This window comes from Dipodomys spectabilis, unplaced genomic scaffold (genome assembly GCF_019054845.1).
Source record: "Dipodomys spectabilis isolate Male_0828 unplaced genomic scaffold, ASM1905484v1 ptg000424l, whole genome shotgun sequence".
NCBI classification, from domain to species: Eukaryota; Metazoa; Chordata; class Mammalia; order Rodentia; family Heteromyidae; genus Dipodomys; species Dipodomys spectabilis.
Window position 1 is genome coordinate 3,004,868 of NW_024871101.1, and position 16,165 is coordinate 3,021,032.

The window sequence follows — 16,165 nt, forward strand, 5'->3', positions numbered from 1 at the left end:
TAACACTGAATTTTCAAACACCCTTAACTCAAGCTCACGAATCTTTTTTTCAGTTTGACCTGTCCTATTATCACTATATATTTTCATGTTTGTAGCTTCACTGAGTATGTTTTTCATGTCAAAAGTCCTTGATGAAAATAATTTTAAATTATTTTCACATTTGTTATTTTATTCTGAGCTAATTGTTTCTTTAGAACAACTGTTTAAATTCTCTGAGAGTTCTCTCATATTCATTATTGTCAAGTTCTGAGACTTCATTATCTATTTTTTCTTTTTTATTAGTGTGCATTAATATTTTTTGGGGGGTCTGGTCATGGGGCCTGAACTCTGGGCCTGGGTGATGTCCCTCAGCTCTTCAGCTGAAGGCTAGCGCTCTACCACTTGAGCCCAGTGCTACTTCTGGCTTTTTTCTTTTTGCTTATGTGGTGCTGAGGAATCGAACCCAGGGCCTCAGGCATGCAAGGCAAGCGCTCTACCACTGAGCCACCTTCCCAGCCCAAGTGTGCATTAATATTATGTACAAATTAATGTGTTTCATTGTGATTTGTTTTGTCAGTCGTGGTGCTTGAACTCAGGGCCCAGGTGTTGTCCCTGAGTTCTGTCCCTGGTAGGGTAGTGCTCTACCACTTGAACTACAGCACCCCTTCTGATTTTCTGGTGGTTAATTGGAGGTAAGAGTCTCATGGACTTTCCTGCCTGGGCTCGAGTAACTAGGATTACGGGAGTAAGATATCAGTACCAGGCTCATTGTGATATTATTTATATGTGCACATAATTTGATCCTATTTATCTTCTTCCTTTTCCCTAATAGTCTCCCTCTTACTTTCTTGTCCTTTCCTCCTCCTAAAGTCCATATATGAGAGAAAACATGAAATAGTTGTCTTCATGGGATTGGATTATTTCACTTAATATGATGATCTTTAATTTCATCTACTTTCCAGTGAATGACATGGTTTCTTTCTCTTTTGTGGCTAAATAGAACTTTATCATTTTATATATATATATATATATATTCATATATATATATATATTCAACATTTTCTTTTCCCACCTAATTACTACTAGGAATCTAGGCTGATTTCATAGCTTGGCTCTTGTGAATATTACTGTCACATGAATGGCTACATAGGTATCACTATTGTATGATGACTTTGATTCCTATGGACAGCCTCAGGAATAGTATAACTGGATCATACAGTACTTTAATATTTTAGTTCTGTGATAAAATGCGTTTGATTTCCATGGTGGCCATACTAATTTACATTCCCACCAGGACTGTATAAATGTTTATTTTCCCCATATTCTTACCAATATTTTAATTTATTTTTGTTATTTTGATAATGGCCATTCTGGCTAGTGTGAGAAGGAATGTCAATGTAGCTTTGATTTGCACTTCTTCAATTATTGTCAATATTTTGGATCTGTCAACTGTGTTTTTATTATCCTTTTCTGATATCAAGTTGACATCATATTCTCAATGGTTCTCGTAATCTATTCATGCCACTCATTTAGAATGCAGGCATTTTTTTTCATCCCTGGGATTTATATGCCTTTCTCGGACAAATGTTGCTATTTTGCTTTGCCAGTGTAATTTTGCTTTTTTTCTTCAGCCTTTCTTCTTTTGGGTGTCAACTAATCAATAGATATTTATCTGAGAAATTTTCTTTTCTTTTTTCTTTTAGTTCTTATTACGTGTTTCCCTGTGCTATAAGCTCCCCATATCTCTAATTATTCTAATTTAGAATTCCTCATTTATTTATCAATATCTCATACTTGTCTATGCTATGAAAACCACAACTAAATAAAGTGTTTCAGTACTATGTTTTATTCTTTGTTTGTTTGTTTTGTTGGTCGTGGGGCTTGAACTCTGGGCCTGGGCGCTATCCCTCAGCTCTTCAGTTGAAGACAAGCACTCTAAGGCTTGAGCCACAGCACCACTTCCTTATTTTTGTTTGTTTGTTTTATGTTTTATTCTTAACCAATACAAAGTAGGCTTTCAAAAAGATAACTTTTGGTTAGGTGGTTATTCTTGAATGAACTGGAGCATTATACTTTAATGTCCTTACTTTATTGCATGCCTCTTTCTTTCTCACTGAAGCCTCAGATCATTGATTGCAAGGGAGGAATATTATCTCTCATGTCAACAGCTATAGTTTTGTTGCTGGTGCTAGCAGATACTCACAATTTTTTAAACTACATTAAAAACCTCATTTTTAAAGAGAAGGAAAGAGCTCTTAGAGTTTGAATAAACTGTCTAAAGTCAAAATGTAATATCCAATAATGGTAGTAGAGGTCAGATAGCTTGACTAGTAGTCCACTGTTGAAAATTTATCAAGTCCTTGTGACTTCAGTCATTTATTCCTTACTATAAATTCACCCCCACAATTATCTTCTTACCTATTTACATTATGTAAATTTTAATGACAGTGGGATATAAAATTAATACATTGTTTGACACGTTGGATTGAAATCCTTTGTGCATCTTCTTAAATGAAATAAAATACAATAAAAAAATCCCCAAATCCGGGAACAATTCAAATGTCCTTCAACCTGAAAATGTATGAACAAATTGTATTATATTCACATAATGGAGACTTAGCAATAAAAAGTGAATTTTATTTACTGTAACATATAAATTACAATTGATGTAACATCAGTGAAAGAATGGAGAACCACATTTTTCATGAAATGGCCTTCTATAGATCCTAAAACTATAACATTGATTAATTCTGACATAAAAATTTGGATAGAGATAAATGGGTATAGGACTAGTGAATTTTCCATGCCTTAGGTAGTTTCCAGTATTTGCTTTGATAGAAATTTAGAAAATAAATACTGACCATAGTAGTTAGGGTAAAATTAGCAGTATCTGTTCTAAAAGTAAAAGTAAAGTGATTTGGGGGGGGGGGAGTGTAGTTGTGGAGGTGGGAGGGAAGGGATGGTAAGGGGAAAAACAAAGGAGGAGGCAACAATGCTTGATAATAAATGTACTCATTACCTTGCTCATGTAACTGTAACCCCTCTGTACAGTATTTTCACAATAAAAAAACTGATTAAAAAAAGTAAAGTGAATGTTAAGTGAAATCGCAAATAAGGTACTTTAGAGGAAAATTAATTTTTATCCTCTCAGGTTTTCAAATGATACCTCACTTTTAAAAAGTATGTTTAGCCAGTTGCTGGTAGTTTATGCCTGCAATCTTAGTTATTCAGGAGGCTGAGATCTGAGGATCACAGTTCAAAGCCAGCCCTGGCAGGAAAGTCCCTAAGACTCATCTCCAATTAACCACCAGAAAACTGGAAGTGACTCTGTGGCTCACGTGGTAGACCTCAGGAACAGCGCCCAGGCCGAGTTCAAGCCTCAAAACCGACAGAAAATAATAATTAAAAAGTATGTGCAGGCTGGGAAGGTGGCTCAGTGGTAGAGCGCATGCCTTGCATGCCTGAGGCCCTTGGTTCAATTCCTCAGCACCACATAAGCAAAAAGAAAAAAGCCGGAAGTGGCGCTGTGGCTCAAATTGTAGAGCACTAGCCTTGAGCTGAAGAGCTGAGGGACAGCGCCCGGGCCCAGAGTTCAGGCCTCACGACCGGACCCCCCCCCCAAAAAAAAGTACATTCATTTTTGCGAGAAAGGCTTCTTGTTGACATATCAAAATCAAATACACAAATTGGCTATGGTGGTATACAAGTATAATCCCAGTGCTCAAGAAGCAAAGGCAACAGGGTTACAAGTTTGAGGCCAGTCTCAGGGTCCACAGTGAGTTCTCTACCAGCTTGGCTACTTAATGAGATTTTAGCTTAAATAAAATTAAACAAAACAAAAATACTTGCATTGGGGAGTTTGTGTCTACAAAAATTTTCCCTGTTTGTTGAAAAGTGGGTCATTGATTGATCATTAACTTTTAGGCTGGATGGTGTTTACATAGCTAAGAAAAAATGGGTCATTGATTTATGTAATAGCCTAAGGCTCTCATATTTTAATTATCTGTGTTCTCTTTGAATAGTCAGCTATGCTGTTAACAGACATTCTAGTTTGTAAAATATTTACTTATTTTGGTTCTTATTATTTAATATCTACCTCTCTGTTTACTTGGAAATCAAGAAAAAAATTCCCATGTTTAATGTGTAATTTAAAAGCATTCTGATTACAGTAAAAAGCAAGAAAGAATAACTTTCTTGTTATCACAGATATTCATATTTTCCAGGATTTTATTAGTATAGATCATTTTCAAAATATAATTATCATCTCCTATGAGTTTTTCATTAGGTACTTACTGAAAGCATTGCCTTATTTTCTATATCTTGTTATACTCTATAATTTTAGAAGCTAAAAAGATAATAAACTTATACAGAAGAGACAATATTAATAAATAGAGGACTTTATAATACAGGATAGATAAAAGATGTAGGATACTCATGCAGTAATATTCAATAAAATCCACCATGTTGTTTAGTGGGCATTAAGATTTGTATGTATGTATTTACATGTATAAATGTATTAACTAGCTTGATTGTGGAAACCATTTCACAATGTAAAGATATGTTAAAACACCTCAAGATGCATTGTGAATATAATTTTTATTTACAATTATATCTCCATGAAATTGAGAATAAAATATAAATAAAAGATACAGAAGGATTTGCAAGTGTTCTAAATGTCAACACTACTGGTGAAATTTTATTAAGTTTTGTGTTCATCAAACCAGTATGTGTTTGCTATGGTGAATGTGAGTCATTTACTAAGAAATAAAATAAACATGATATTCATCAACTAGAAGTGGAAATAGCTGTGACTTTTTGTAAGAGGTCTTGCAGCATAGTGGTGCATAGCATAGTGTGGTGTACTGTAGCCTGGTTTCAAAGTCTAGCTACTCCTGCTTCAGTTTCCCAAGTTTCTTCCTAGTTTACCATCATGTGTAACATCATGCCCAGCTTGTTGACCTATTCTGAAAGCTCTATCAAAATATATTGCACAGGTGATAAAGAAGTAGGATGAAATAATAATTTTGCTCTATGCTTACTAGGTCAGAATTGTTAGGTTTTTAAAAAGAGGTTGCTGAGTAAGAACAGCACCAGCACGCACGTGGTATTCAGGTAAGGGGTAGGTTTATTCAGTAGACCTGCTGGGAACAGGCAAGGTTGGCACTCCACGTGGCTGGGAAAGGCCTGGGAATGAGAGAGAGCTGGGAAAGAGAGGAAAGAGCTAGAAAAGAGCAGAGAGAGGGGTGAGAACAGTAGCACTCACGTGGTATTCAGGTATTCAGAAGACCTGCTGGGACCAGGCAAGGTTGGCACTCCACGTGGCAGGGAAAGAGAGAGGAAAGAGCTAGAGCAGAGAGAGAGCAGACAGAGCTAGAAAAGAAGAGCAAGAGCAAGAGCTAGAAACGAACAGAGAGAGAAAAGAGAGAGTCTGGGCCTGGGCTAGGCCTTATGTAGGGTATGGGCGGGGAAAGGTGTGGCCACATCAAATTCAGATGTGACCTCTTCCAGGTGTCTCAGTTGCCTAGGTAACGCAGGTACTGGGTGGAGACTTTGCTGCGAGGAGGGTGGAGTCTGCTTGCCATCCAGGAGCGGACCTTACAAGAATAAAGAATTTTAAAAGTAGCAGAGGGCATGGGAATGTGGCTTAGTGGTAGAGTGTTGCCTGGCATGCGTGAAGCCCTGAGTTTGATTCCTCAGTACTACATAAACAGAAAAAGCTGGAAGTGGTGCTATTGCTTAAGTAGTAGAGTGCTAGCCTTGAACAAAAGAAGTTCAGGGACCGTGCCCAGGCCCTGAGTTCAAGACCCAGGACTGGCAAAAAAAAGAGTAGCTGATTTGTTTTGTTTAATCCATTCCACTTTCTCATTGTAAAGAGGGAGTTGTGCTTTTATACTTTTCCTGCAAAATATACACTAGCAATGTTCTTGCTTGCAGAGAACTTGATAGTCTTTGAAACATTTAAGCAATCTTCTTGGACATTTCACCTATCTTCACAGGAAATGAAGAATCCTCACAACAAGAAAAGAACAATAGATTGGCAAGTGGCAGAATCCAGTTCCCAGTGGGTTTTTTTTCTTGCATGAAAATTAGAACTGGGGCGAAAATATTTTGCATGTCAATCAATGAATTTGTTCCAGCTCCTGCTTTGCTGGCTTCAGGCTCTAATCTCATCCCAGGAGATAACAACAAACATTTCTTTGCAGTGACTCCAGGCAGCTGCTTGAGTGTATGCACTTTTACTAAAGTGCTAGCCAGCAGGTCTAAGGATTCAGTCAGCAAACTACATTTGAGCAAGGGTGGCTGAGGAAGCTATTAAAAGTACTTCATTAAACTCAGCTGGCAGAGCTGGTGATGGCCTGTAGGATAGGGCTTCTGTTGGCCCCAATGCTCTGGCAGCTCAGCAACTTGCTCCTGGGAACATCTGGGGATGATAGGCAGCACGAACAGGATCTGCATACAAACAATGTCAGGTGGGAGCCAGAAGGAACACAGGATAACGGCTCCGTGGTGTCTGGTCCTACATTCTTCTCCCTGGATTACCATCATGTGCGGGTCCCTTTTGAGATCACACTCTGGATAATGTTTGCCTCTCTTGCAAAGATAGGTAAGTAACAGATTTTCCCAAGCCTTTCTTGTAAAGTTTTCTAATGGGAATTCAGGCGTTTTCTATATATTAAGAAAGTCACTCTTTGCTTAAGAGAACAGAGAAAGGGGATCTGGAACATTTGCTTTCTTTATAAATCTTTACAAATCAGTCATTTGCTGGAAATTATATTCAAATACTGGTAGTGTCTCACGAGAAGGTAGACATAGGTCCAGTATGATTTAGGCTACCGAGAATCTCCATTATTCAGGATATGAAAGGAGAGGACATCATGGTAAAATGTGGAGCTAATACATTTTACTAAATTCATTGTGGGAACTAAATCAACTGAATGTTTGGGCAGACTTTGTTTTTTCGAATAACAAGCTTGGTATGTTTACTGGATATTTCACCTATCTCTTCTTTAAAAGAAAGAAGAAGTATCTCTTTGCCACCACTCAGGATTTAAGGGAAAAACATATTAAAATAATCTCAACAAGTATAATAAAAGAGCTGTTATGTTTTAACTTTATTACTATTGTTATAGGTCTCTTAAAAAGACTTAATCTCAATTACTTCTCTTAAATTCTGTACTAGTTTATCTGGGAGCTTGGGATGAAGCTCAGTAATAGAATATTTTCCTAAAATGCCTAAGGACCCAGGTTTGATCTGCAGCTCTGCAAAAACAACAAGAAAAGAAAAATCTTGTTTTTTATTAGGGGTATTACAATTAGTCTTTAAAAAATTCGGTGTCTTTTTAAAATTGAGTGGCCAAATTTATTAATTCAGAATCAGAACCAAAACAAACATGGCAGAACATTTTTGAAGTTTTCATTGTAGAGGTCCTTCACTTCTTTGATTGATGCTTAGGATTTTATTTTTTGAGAATATTGCAAATGGAGTTGATTTCCTAATTTCAGCTTCTCTCTTCTCATTGTTGCTGTAGAAAAGAGCCACTGATTTTTTTAAATAAGTTTTTTTTATTGTGAAAATACTATACAGAGGGGTTACCATTACATGAGCAAGATAATGAGTACATTTCTTATCTAGCATTGTTGTCTCCTCCTTTGTTTTTCCCCTATCATCCCTTTCCTCCCACCTCCTCAATTACACTCCTGCCTAAATTGTAAAGTTCGTTTTTCGACATAGCATCTTGTACATCTCATTGTTGCAATGGGTCAACCTGTACCCCTCTTTAAACAATTTGTTTTTCCCTTCCCCTCCCCAAATTATACCAACATCAAATACAGTGAATACAGGGGTTATACCATGGGGGAGGGACATACAAAGCAACAAAAAAATCACATGGTACCTTATAAATACATTAAAAACAATAGCAAGCAAGAAAAAAAAACACCTGTGTCCCTGCCTTGGGGTTAATTTCGCTTAATCATCTTATCTGAGCTTTTCTGTCCCAGACGTATACTAGTTATTGCAAATAAGGGAAACCATGGGACCTATGTTTCTTTGGGCCTGGCTTACTTCACTTAATATAATTTTTTCCAAGTCTTTCCATTTCTAACAAATGGGGAAATGTCATTCTTTCTGATAGAGGCATAGAATTCCATTTTCTTGATCCATTCATCTACTGGGGGGCATCTGGATTGGTTCCATATCTTAGCTATGGTAAATAATGCTGCAATAAACATAGTTGTGCTGGTAGCTTTAGTGTGATCTTGTTTGTAAACATTTGAGTAAATGCCCAAAAGTGGGACTGCTGGAAATTCTTATTCCAATTATTACCAAAAGGCTAAAATGGAGCTGTGGTTCAAAGTGGTAAAGCACTAGTCTGTAACACAAAAGCTCAGGAACAGTGCCCAGGTCCTGAGTCAATTAATCTGTTGGGTAGGATGCAGAAGAATATTGAAAGGGGGACAGAAATCAAGAAGCATTGTACTTACAAACTGATTTGTTGAATGCTTACTCCTTTGTATAATTACTTAAAGATTGCACAAATATAAAAAATTTAAAAACCAATTAGAATTCCTTAACAAAGAAGACTTGGTAAAATGACAAAAAGTTTTTTAATCCTTTATTACTCAAAAAAGATATTTGAATTATAGTTCTCAGTTATGTGGTTTTTAGTCTAGTAATGTGAGATACTGTGATGGTGAGAACAGAAGAATATTTCTAGGTGATAAATACATTGTTTCCATTTTAAAACATGAGCTCACATTTGAAATTTGATTTAGTGGACACATGAATAATCTTATTGTTGTGAATACTTTTATTCCATTAGTAAATATTTTTCCATTATAGACACAAATGTTTCCATTCATGCTTCTGCATTTTAAGTTATTATTAAAATGGAAATGTGAAATGACTGAGGAGCTATTTTCCTGAAATCATGAGGCTTGACAGGAAGGATGACACATAGAAGTGATTGATCATGAAGATATTATAATACTTTGTTTTTTTTCTTTTCTAGGTTTTCACCTCTATAATAAGATGTCCACAGTTGTACCTGAAAGCTGCCTCTTGATCTTTGTAGGTCTCATTATAGGAGGATTAATTTACAGTTTAAATAATAAATCTCCACCAGTAATGGACAGTGACATATTTTTCCTGTACTTACTTCCACCAATAGTCCTTGAAGCAGGATATTTTATGCCCAGTCGACCTTTTTTTGAGAACATAGGAACCATTCTGTTGTATGCTGTAGCTGGAACCATGTGGAATGCATTTGGAATAGGTCTTTCTCTATATGGCTTATGTCAGGTGAAGTATTTCAACCTTCAAGATGTGTCATTACTCCATAACCTTTGGTTTGGTAGTTTGATTGCTGCGGTAGATCCTGTGGCTGTACTCTCCGTATTTGAAGAAATACATGTGAATGAGAAGCTTCATATTTTGGTATTTGGAGAATCCCTTCTTAATGATGCTGTTACTGTTGTAAGTATCAAGGCCTGGGCTTTCTAGGTAATGAATTTCTTTAAGCTCATGCAAGATATATAGAAAGGAACACAATTCTGTTTGGAACATAATTAAGTTTGTCCAAGTGCTATTGTAGAAAAGGGAAAGCACTAGGAGACTTTCTCAGCTTTTTGATTTCCATGCAAGTCACAGGAACTTAAGATTTGCTACAAAAAGTTCCTAGAAACAAGCTTATTAATTGGGATAAAATGATTTAGCAGTCACTAATATATTTTAGAAAGTGAAAATGGTTTCTTGCTACCATAGTAACTGCTATAAATTTTTTAGTCGAAAACTAGATAAGCTGAGTGCAGGTAGCTCATACCTATAATCTTAGATGCAGAGGAGTTTGAGATTGGAGGATTGCAGTTCAAAACCAGCTCATGCACAAAAGTCTATATGACTCTTAATTGACTAGTAAAAAGTTGGGAGTGGAGCTATAATTCAAGTAGTAGAATACTAGCCTAGAGCAAAAAAGCTACAAGAGCATGAGGCCCTGAATTCAAGTACCAGGACAGACAGACAGATAGGGACAGCCTCCCACTCCCCCACTCCCCCCCCCACCACAAATAAAGAAAAAAGAAAGAAACCTGAGATAATTTTTCATGAGATCTTTAGATTTATACTGGATAAGTATATCTTATCTGTGAAGGATAACATTAGAAACTATCAGAAAATTTTCAAACAAATCTTGCTTAGCATGATGATGATTTGTAGGAATATTTTTTATTTGAGGGAGATTTTTTTAGGAATTTCTTTTTAAATTTCTTTTAGAATTTTATTTTATTGTAAAGATGCTGTACAGAGGGGTTACAGTTACATGAGTAAGGTAATGAGTACATTTCTTGTGGAACATTGTTACCCTCTCCTTTGTTTTTTTCCTACTATCCCTTCCCTCCTCCACATCCCCCACTGTTCCCCCACCACCAAAGTTGTAAAGTTCATTTTCAACATAATGTCTTGTGAGTATCATTGTTGCAATGGGTCATACTGTGTCCTTGTTTCAGCATTTTGTTATTCCCCCCCCCCCCCCAATTAGATAAATGTGTATACAAGATACAAAGTACCAAAATCAAATACAGGGACAACAGGGAATATACCATAGGGAGAAAAACATACAAAAGAAACAAAAAAATCATGTAGTACATTAAAAATGATAACAACAAAGACAGACCTCTTGTGTCCCTATCTTGGGGTTCATTTTGTTAGCATTATCTTATATGGTCATATGTACAAAGATAAGATTATCCTAGAAGTATACTAATTATTGCAAACAAGGGAAACCATGGGACCTGTATTTTTTTTTGTTCCTGTCCTGGGTGCTGTTCTTGAGTTTTTGTGCTCAAGGCTAGGTCTCTACAACTTGAGCTATAGCTTAAGTTCTTTTTTCTTTTTTGATAGTTTAGTGATACTACGAATCTCACAGATTTTCCTCCAGGGCTGGCTTAGAACCTTGATCCTTAGATCTCAACCTGCTGAATAGCTAAAATTACAGGTGTGAATCACAGACACTTGGCTGTAGGGAAAATATCTAAAGACTTGGGGAGGAATGTGGAGTTAGAAGACTTCAAAGATGAGGGACTCAGAAATTTTAAGGGCACAATTAGGGACTTTCTGATTGATACACTTGCTCTATCTTCCTTATGCAGGTACTCTATAAACTGTTCAAATCTTTCAATGAAATGCCATCTATCAAGCTGATGGATATCTTTGCTGCAATAGGAAAGTTCTTTTTAGTTGGAATAGGAGGAGTTTTCATTGGGGTCCTGTTTGGCATATGTGCTGCCTTTACCACCCGCTTTACCAAGACCATCCGTGTCATTGAACCCCTCTTTGTCTTCTTATATAGTTACCTCTCCTACTTAAGTGCTGAAATGTTCCATCTCTCAGGGATTGTGGCGTAAGTATCCAAACAAGATTTTAATTCAGACAATTTCTTTTAGGGGTTGGGTGTCATTTTCCCACCATAAATATAGGAAATAGTGTCTCCTAGATAAGAGACAAAAATTCTCCCTCTATGTTTTTCTAAGATTTCCTTTATCTCTAATAGAGTCTCCTGGTCATACTATTACATGATCTAAATCTACAACTAAATTTGTAGACTGACTGTACAAGTTAAAGTGCAAGATTCCCACCTAAATTGGCAACATGGATACCTTCTTGTATAATAAAAATTCTGAGAATCTTGTGTCTTTGTAAGGCTTTATAATTCTAACAGATTAATTGGTCTGACCAAGTGTAGTTACTGTGGTAATTACATCATACAGTATACCATATATTTAAGTTTGCTATTACCTGTTCAAACATAGGCATTGTATTATTTTTAAGAAATTTACAAAATTTAAGAATCGTATTGCTTCTTATGCTAACTATACAGGATATGCTGCTTTTATCTGTCACTGGAAGAGTAATCTAAAAAGCAATAAATGCTTTGAATTAGGGTTTAAACGGGCCATCTCATTTTGTGTATTAGAATAAAAGGAAATAGTATTTTCAGATACTGCAGCTTTCTGGAAACTGAGAGGAAAATTTTTTAAAAAATGCTCTAAATTTCAAAGAACTTATGTGTTTAATGTTCTCTAAGTTCTAAAAGGCATGCCACAGTAGTTAGAATGAGTTCCTCTTAGATAAAATGTTGTAGGTTAAAAGCAAGGATTATATCCTGGGCCTGAGTTATTGTAACTTAAATTTACTAAGAAATGTAGTTTGAGCTTTAAATTGTCTGGTTTTCACTGTCTGCATTATTTATTACTAGAAACAGACAAAAAGAGCTAAGGAATGTATGGAATTGAATATAACATTTTAATTTTAATTCTTCAAGTCCAGGGCATTGTCCAAAGTTTTAAAAAATGGTGCATTTTCAATAATTTCCTTTTTTTTGCACACCTGGACTTTCAAAAATCTTGATAATATGAAGATTGTTAGCAGGTGTGTTTTTAGTCCTGAAAGAATGTAAAATAAGGAAAAAAATGTCAGTAACTCTTTTTGCTGCCTGCAAAAACCTCCTGAGGTTTAACTGTCTTAAATCTGTAGCAACTTTTATTTTGGGTTAGGATTACAAGTGTCCTTTGAGGCTATGATCCAGTAATCTTTGTTCTTTTGCCTGCTAAACCTAATGAAGAAAGATCTTTCCTTATTTTTCTTTGGAGATGGTTTAAAAAGACCCAGTAAATGGTTTAGATTTTATTTAGACCATCTTAGACTAAGGGGTTTAGGTGCATTTTTTGTTATTTAAAAGCTGCTTTCATATCCTTTTAAAAAATGTACACCTGTATAAAAAGTGTTACCTAAAGTGTACTTTGAATATAGTTGAAAAAAGAAGACACAAGAATGGTTTAAAAACATAGAGATTCTCTTTCTAAGATATTGCATTAATATAAAAATCAATTAGACTGAAAATCCTAGATTAAGAAATTGAGACCTGATATTGGTATCATGTAAATGACCAAAACTGATAGATAATTAAGGTTTTGAACATATAATTAAAATAATTCATGTAACAGTGAATTCATAGATGCTGAAAGTAAAGTAAATTGTACTAGCTAAAATTTTTATCACTTTTTATGTTTCCCCAATGGAAACAGAAAGCTTCTTTTCTAACTTCCTGAACTTAATTCCTTTTCATATTTTGAATCTCGATATCTAGTTTTATAGGCTTTGGGCTCAATCTGTAGTATTTTTCCTGAAGTAGTATCATTTTTTCTATGTGGTTGTAATAGAAGAAATAATATTTAAATATGAAAAATATTTTTTCAATCAAATAGCTATTTGTTGACTGATTTACTGTTTTAACCATGAATCAGATCTGTAATAGTAGTTAGAAAGTTACTTTAGAAAAGATTTCTCCTCCTTCTATTTTATTGAATTTTCCAATAACTTGAAAAACAAAGTAGATAACAACTGCATACATTTAAGGATTGATCACTTTTTTAGAAATGAGTTGTGTATGAATCTGTTTCTACCTAGAGGACTATTGGTTCTTAGAGTGGTCAATATCATCATTGATTTGTGTTCTGGGAGGGTGTTGGAAGCACCTATTCTGTCTGAAAAGTAATTAAACTCCATTAGAAGAATTGTGATATTGAACTCTTTTCCCTCTTAAAACCAAGAAGTATCCATTGCTAATGATGGCTGCTGTATGTCACATTAACTGTAGACCTTTGCTCTTTTTCAATAATGTATCTTTTCTGAAGCAAGCAAGTTCCCATCATTGATATTTCTAAGTAGAGTTTATTATATTAAATTATTTCCTACTTTGGGATTTTTGTTGTATTCTTCAGATTCAAATTTATTAACCAGATGAGCCATACAAAGGATTAGTAGGTCGGGCATTTTTGCTTAAAAAAATCCACCTAGTCTCACCATTAGCTACTAAATAAAATATATGCATAAAATACAATTTTATTATAATGAAAATTACTTTGTTGTGTATCATATAAACATTTACATATACTTCGATTTAGAAATTTTAAATTTTTTTATCATCTCTCTCTTTCTCTCTCTCTAGATAGACATATGCTTGACAAATATGAATTTGTTTCCTCAGATTTCAAATTCCTCTATATTTCAATCAGAAAACTGTTTGCTATTTTTCCATTATAGATAGGAGAACATTAGTTCATTAATCATAGTTAGGTCAGACAGCTTCTACTGTCTAACCTTACATTTAAGACTTTCAGAAAATAGTAGGCACTGTTATGAAATACCAAGTTTATAACACTTCTTGGCAGACAAGAGAATAATAGCCATTCTTGTCTGGTATAATTTCTGTATACAACCAATGTAGTGAACCCTTTATGGGCTCTGTAGATAACATTATATTGAAGTTGTAGTGTAGAAAGCTTCTGAACCAATGGATTTCTCATATTCCACTCTTATGACCATTCTTAGATTAAAAATGATTTCTATGAAAACCTAATTTATAATAAGCTTATTTGTGGTTGTATCCAGGATTTGGAAAAGTTTTTATATTTGAATGAAAAATGAATTTCTAACTATCATTACAATTCTCAAAAAAGATTCTTTTTTTGTACCAATATCCCCCTCATCCAAGGGGAGGAAACATTTTAATTATCAAAAAGGTCCATATATAACATAAGGTTCACAAAGATATGTATAGTTCCAAATAGTATATTTCTAATATTGGAAAACAAGCTACAATGTTATTTTTGTTCATTTGAAGTGAACTCCATTTTAGGAGTGCTTCAGCATAATCTTCTGGGTTTATGATGAGTCTGAACTGCACTAATGAATAAAGTTTATAATTTATGTGTCTTACAGTATGACCATACTTTATCCAAAAAAATGATAGCAATGAGCACAAAGTTGTTGCATACAATGCAATTTTACAGTTGTATTATACTGCTGATGATCTTTTAGAACAGTGGGAATCTAGTAGCCATTCTCTTCTGTTAGCTCAAATGATAGAATGCTTTGTGTCTTAGGAATGCTTTCACTTTTGAAAGAGTTTATTTTCTATCTCACTGACATACAGATGCTTTTATCTGGCAACTGTGGTCTCTATTATCTGCATCTTCCACACAATTACTTTGTATTTACTCTCTAGCCTAATTCACACTATAAATATTGAACTTAAAATCTAATCATATCCCAGTGAAAAAGAAAAGAAATCAGAAATCAGAAATGATACCACATATTCCCCTTTTTAATTTTTGGCAGTTTAAGGGATTGAATTCAGGGCCTGGGTGCTGTTCCTGAGCTCCTTTGCTCAGGGGTAGTGCACTACCACTTTGAGCCAGAGCTCCACTTCCAGTTTTTGAGTGGTTAATTGGAGATAAGAGTTTCACTGGGACTTTTCTGCCTGGGCTGGTTTTGAACCATGATCCTTATATCACAGCCTCCTGAGTAGCTAGGATTATAGCTGTGAGCCACCAGAGTCGGGCACACATATTTCCCTTTAACGATAGATATTCCTAGCATGGGAACATTTCTTAAAGATACTGAATAAAAATGATTCTATTTATTTGATTTTTTCTTTCTTTTTATTTCTGGTTTTAGAGCTTGAACTCAAGAGCCTTTGCTTTACTTGCTCATGGCTGGCATGCTACTATCTGAAAAATGCCTCCAGCCCAGCATTTTTGTGATTATTTTGTTTGTCTGTTTTCTGATTATTTTGGAGATAGAATTGCATGGACTTTTCTGCCTGGTCTGGCCTCCAACTAATCTCCTTCAGGCCTGGTCTAAAGGAGAATTCTCAACTTGGAGGAGAGCTAAGATGCAGTTGTTGCAGAAATTGATGAAACATCTATTTTACATCCCTCTGAGCTGAAAGGATTTCTTGAGCATTTAATCACTTACATTAGAACAAATAATAATAAAGATCATTCTGCTCCCCAATGCCTCTTTTAATTCAATTTTTTCTAAGACCTGAATAGGTCCTATGAGATGAGTCTTCAGAAAAGCTACTCTGTGCCAGCCATGTTGCTCCATTGTGGAATTCAGTGCCAACAATAATCTCAGTAATGAGGCAACAACTTTTTGCTGAGAATAATATGAGAAGGAAGATCTATAATAAATCTTGCACAGTGTGTTGGCTTAATAGTCACTTTTTGATAAATGTAAAAATGAGAGTACATGAGTGACTAGGGGAGTTTTACATATGACATCCTGAAGCCACTTCTAGAAAAGAAATTACTTGTATTAATCATGGTTCTATGAGTCATACACAGT

At 35.2% G+C, this 16,165-nt stretch overlaps 1 protein-coding gene across 1 annotated transcript in view; it reads left to right on the plus strand.

Annotated features, from left to right (window-relative positions):
- The first annotated feature begins 6,363 nt into the window (after positions 1–6,363).
- The window catches only part of LOC122097678 (sodium/hydrogen exchanger 2-like), a 42,400-nt gene continuing 32,598 nt past the window's right edge, over positions 6,364–16,165 (plus strand). Inside the window, exons 1-3 of the mRNA XM_042668281.1 lie at positions 6,364–6,583; positions 8,991–9,454; positions 11,125–11,375. Of these exons, the coding sequence (XP_042524215.1) occupies positions 6,364–6,583; positions 8,991–9,454; positions 11,125–11,375 (935 nt within the window). The remainder of the gene's footprint in view (positions 6,584–8,990; positions 9,455–11,124; positions 11,376–16,165) is intronic.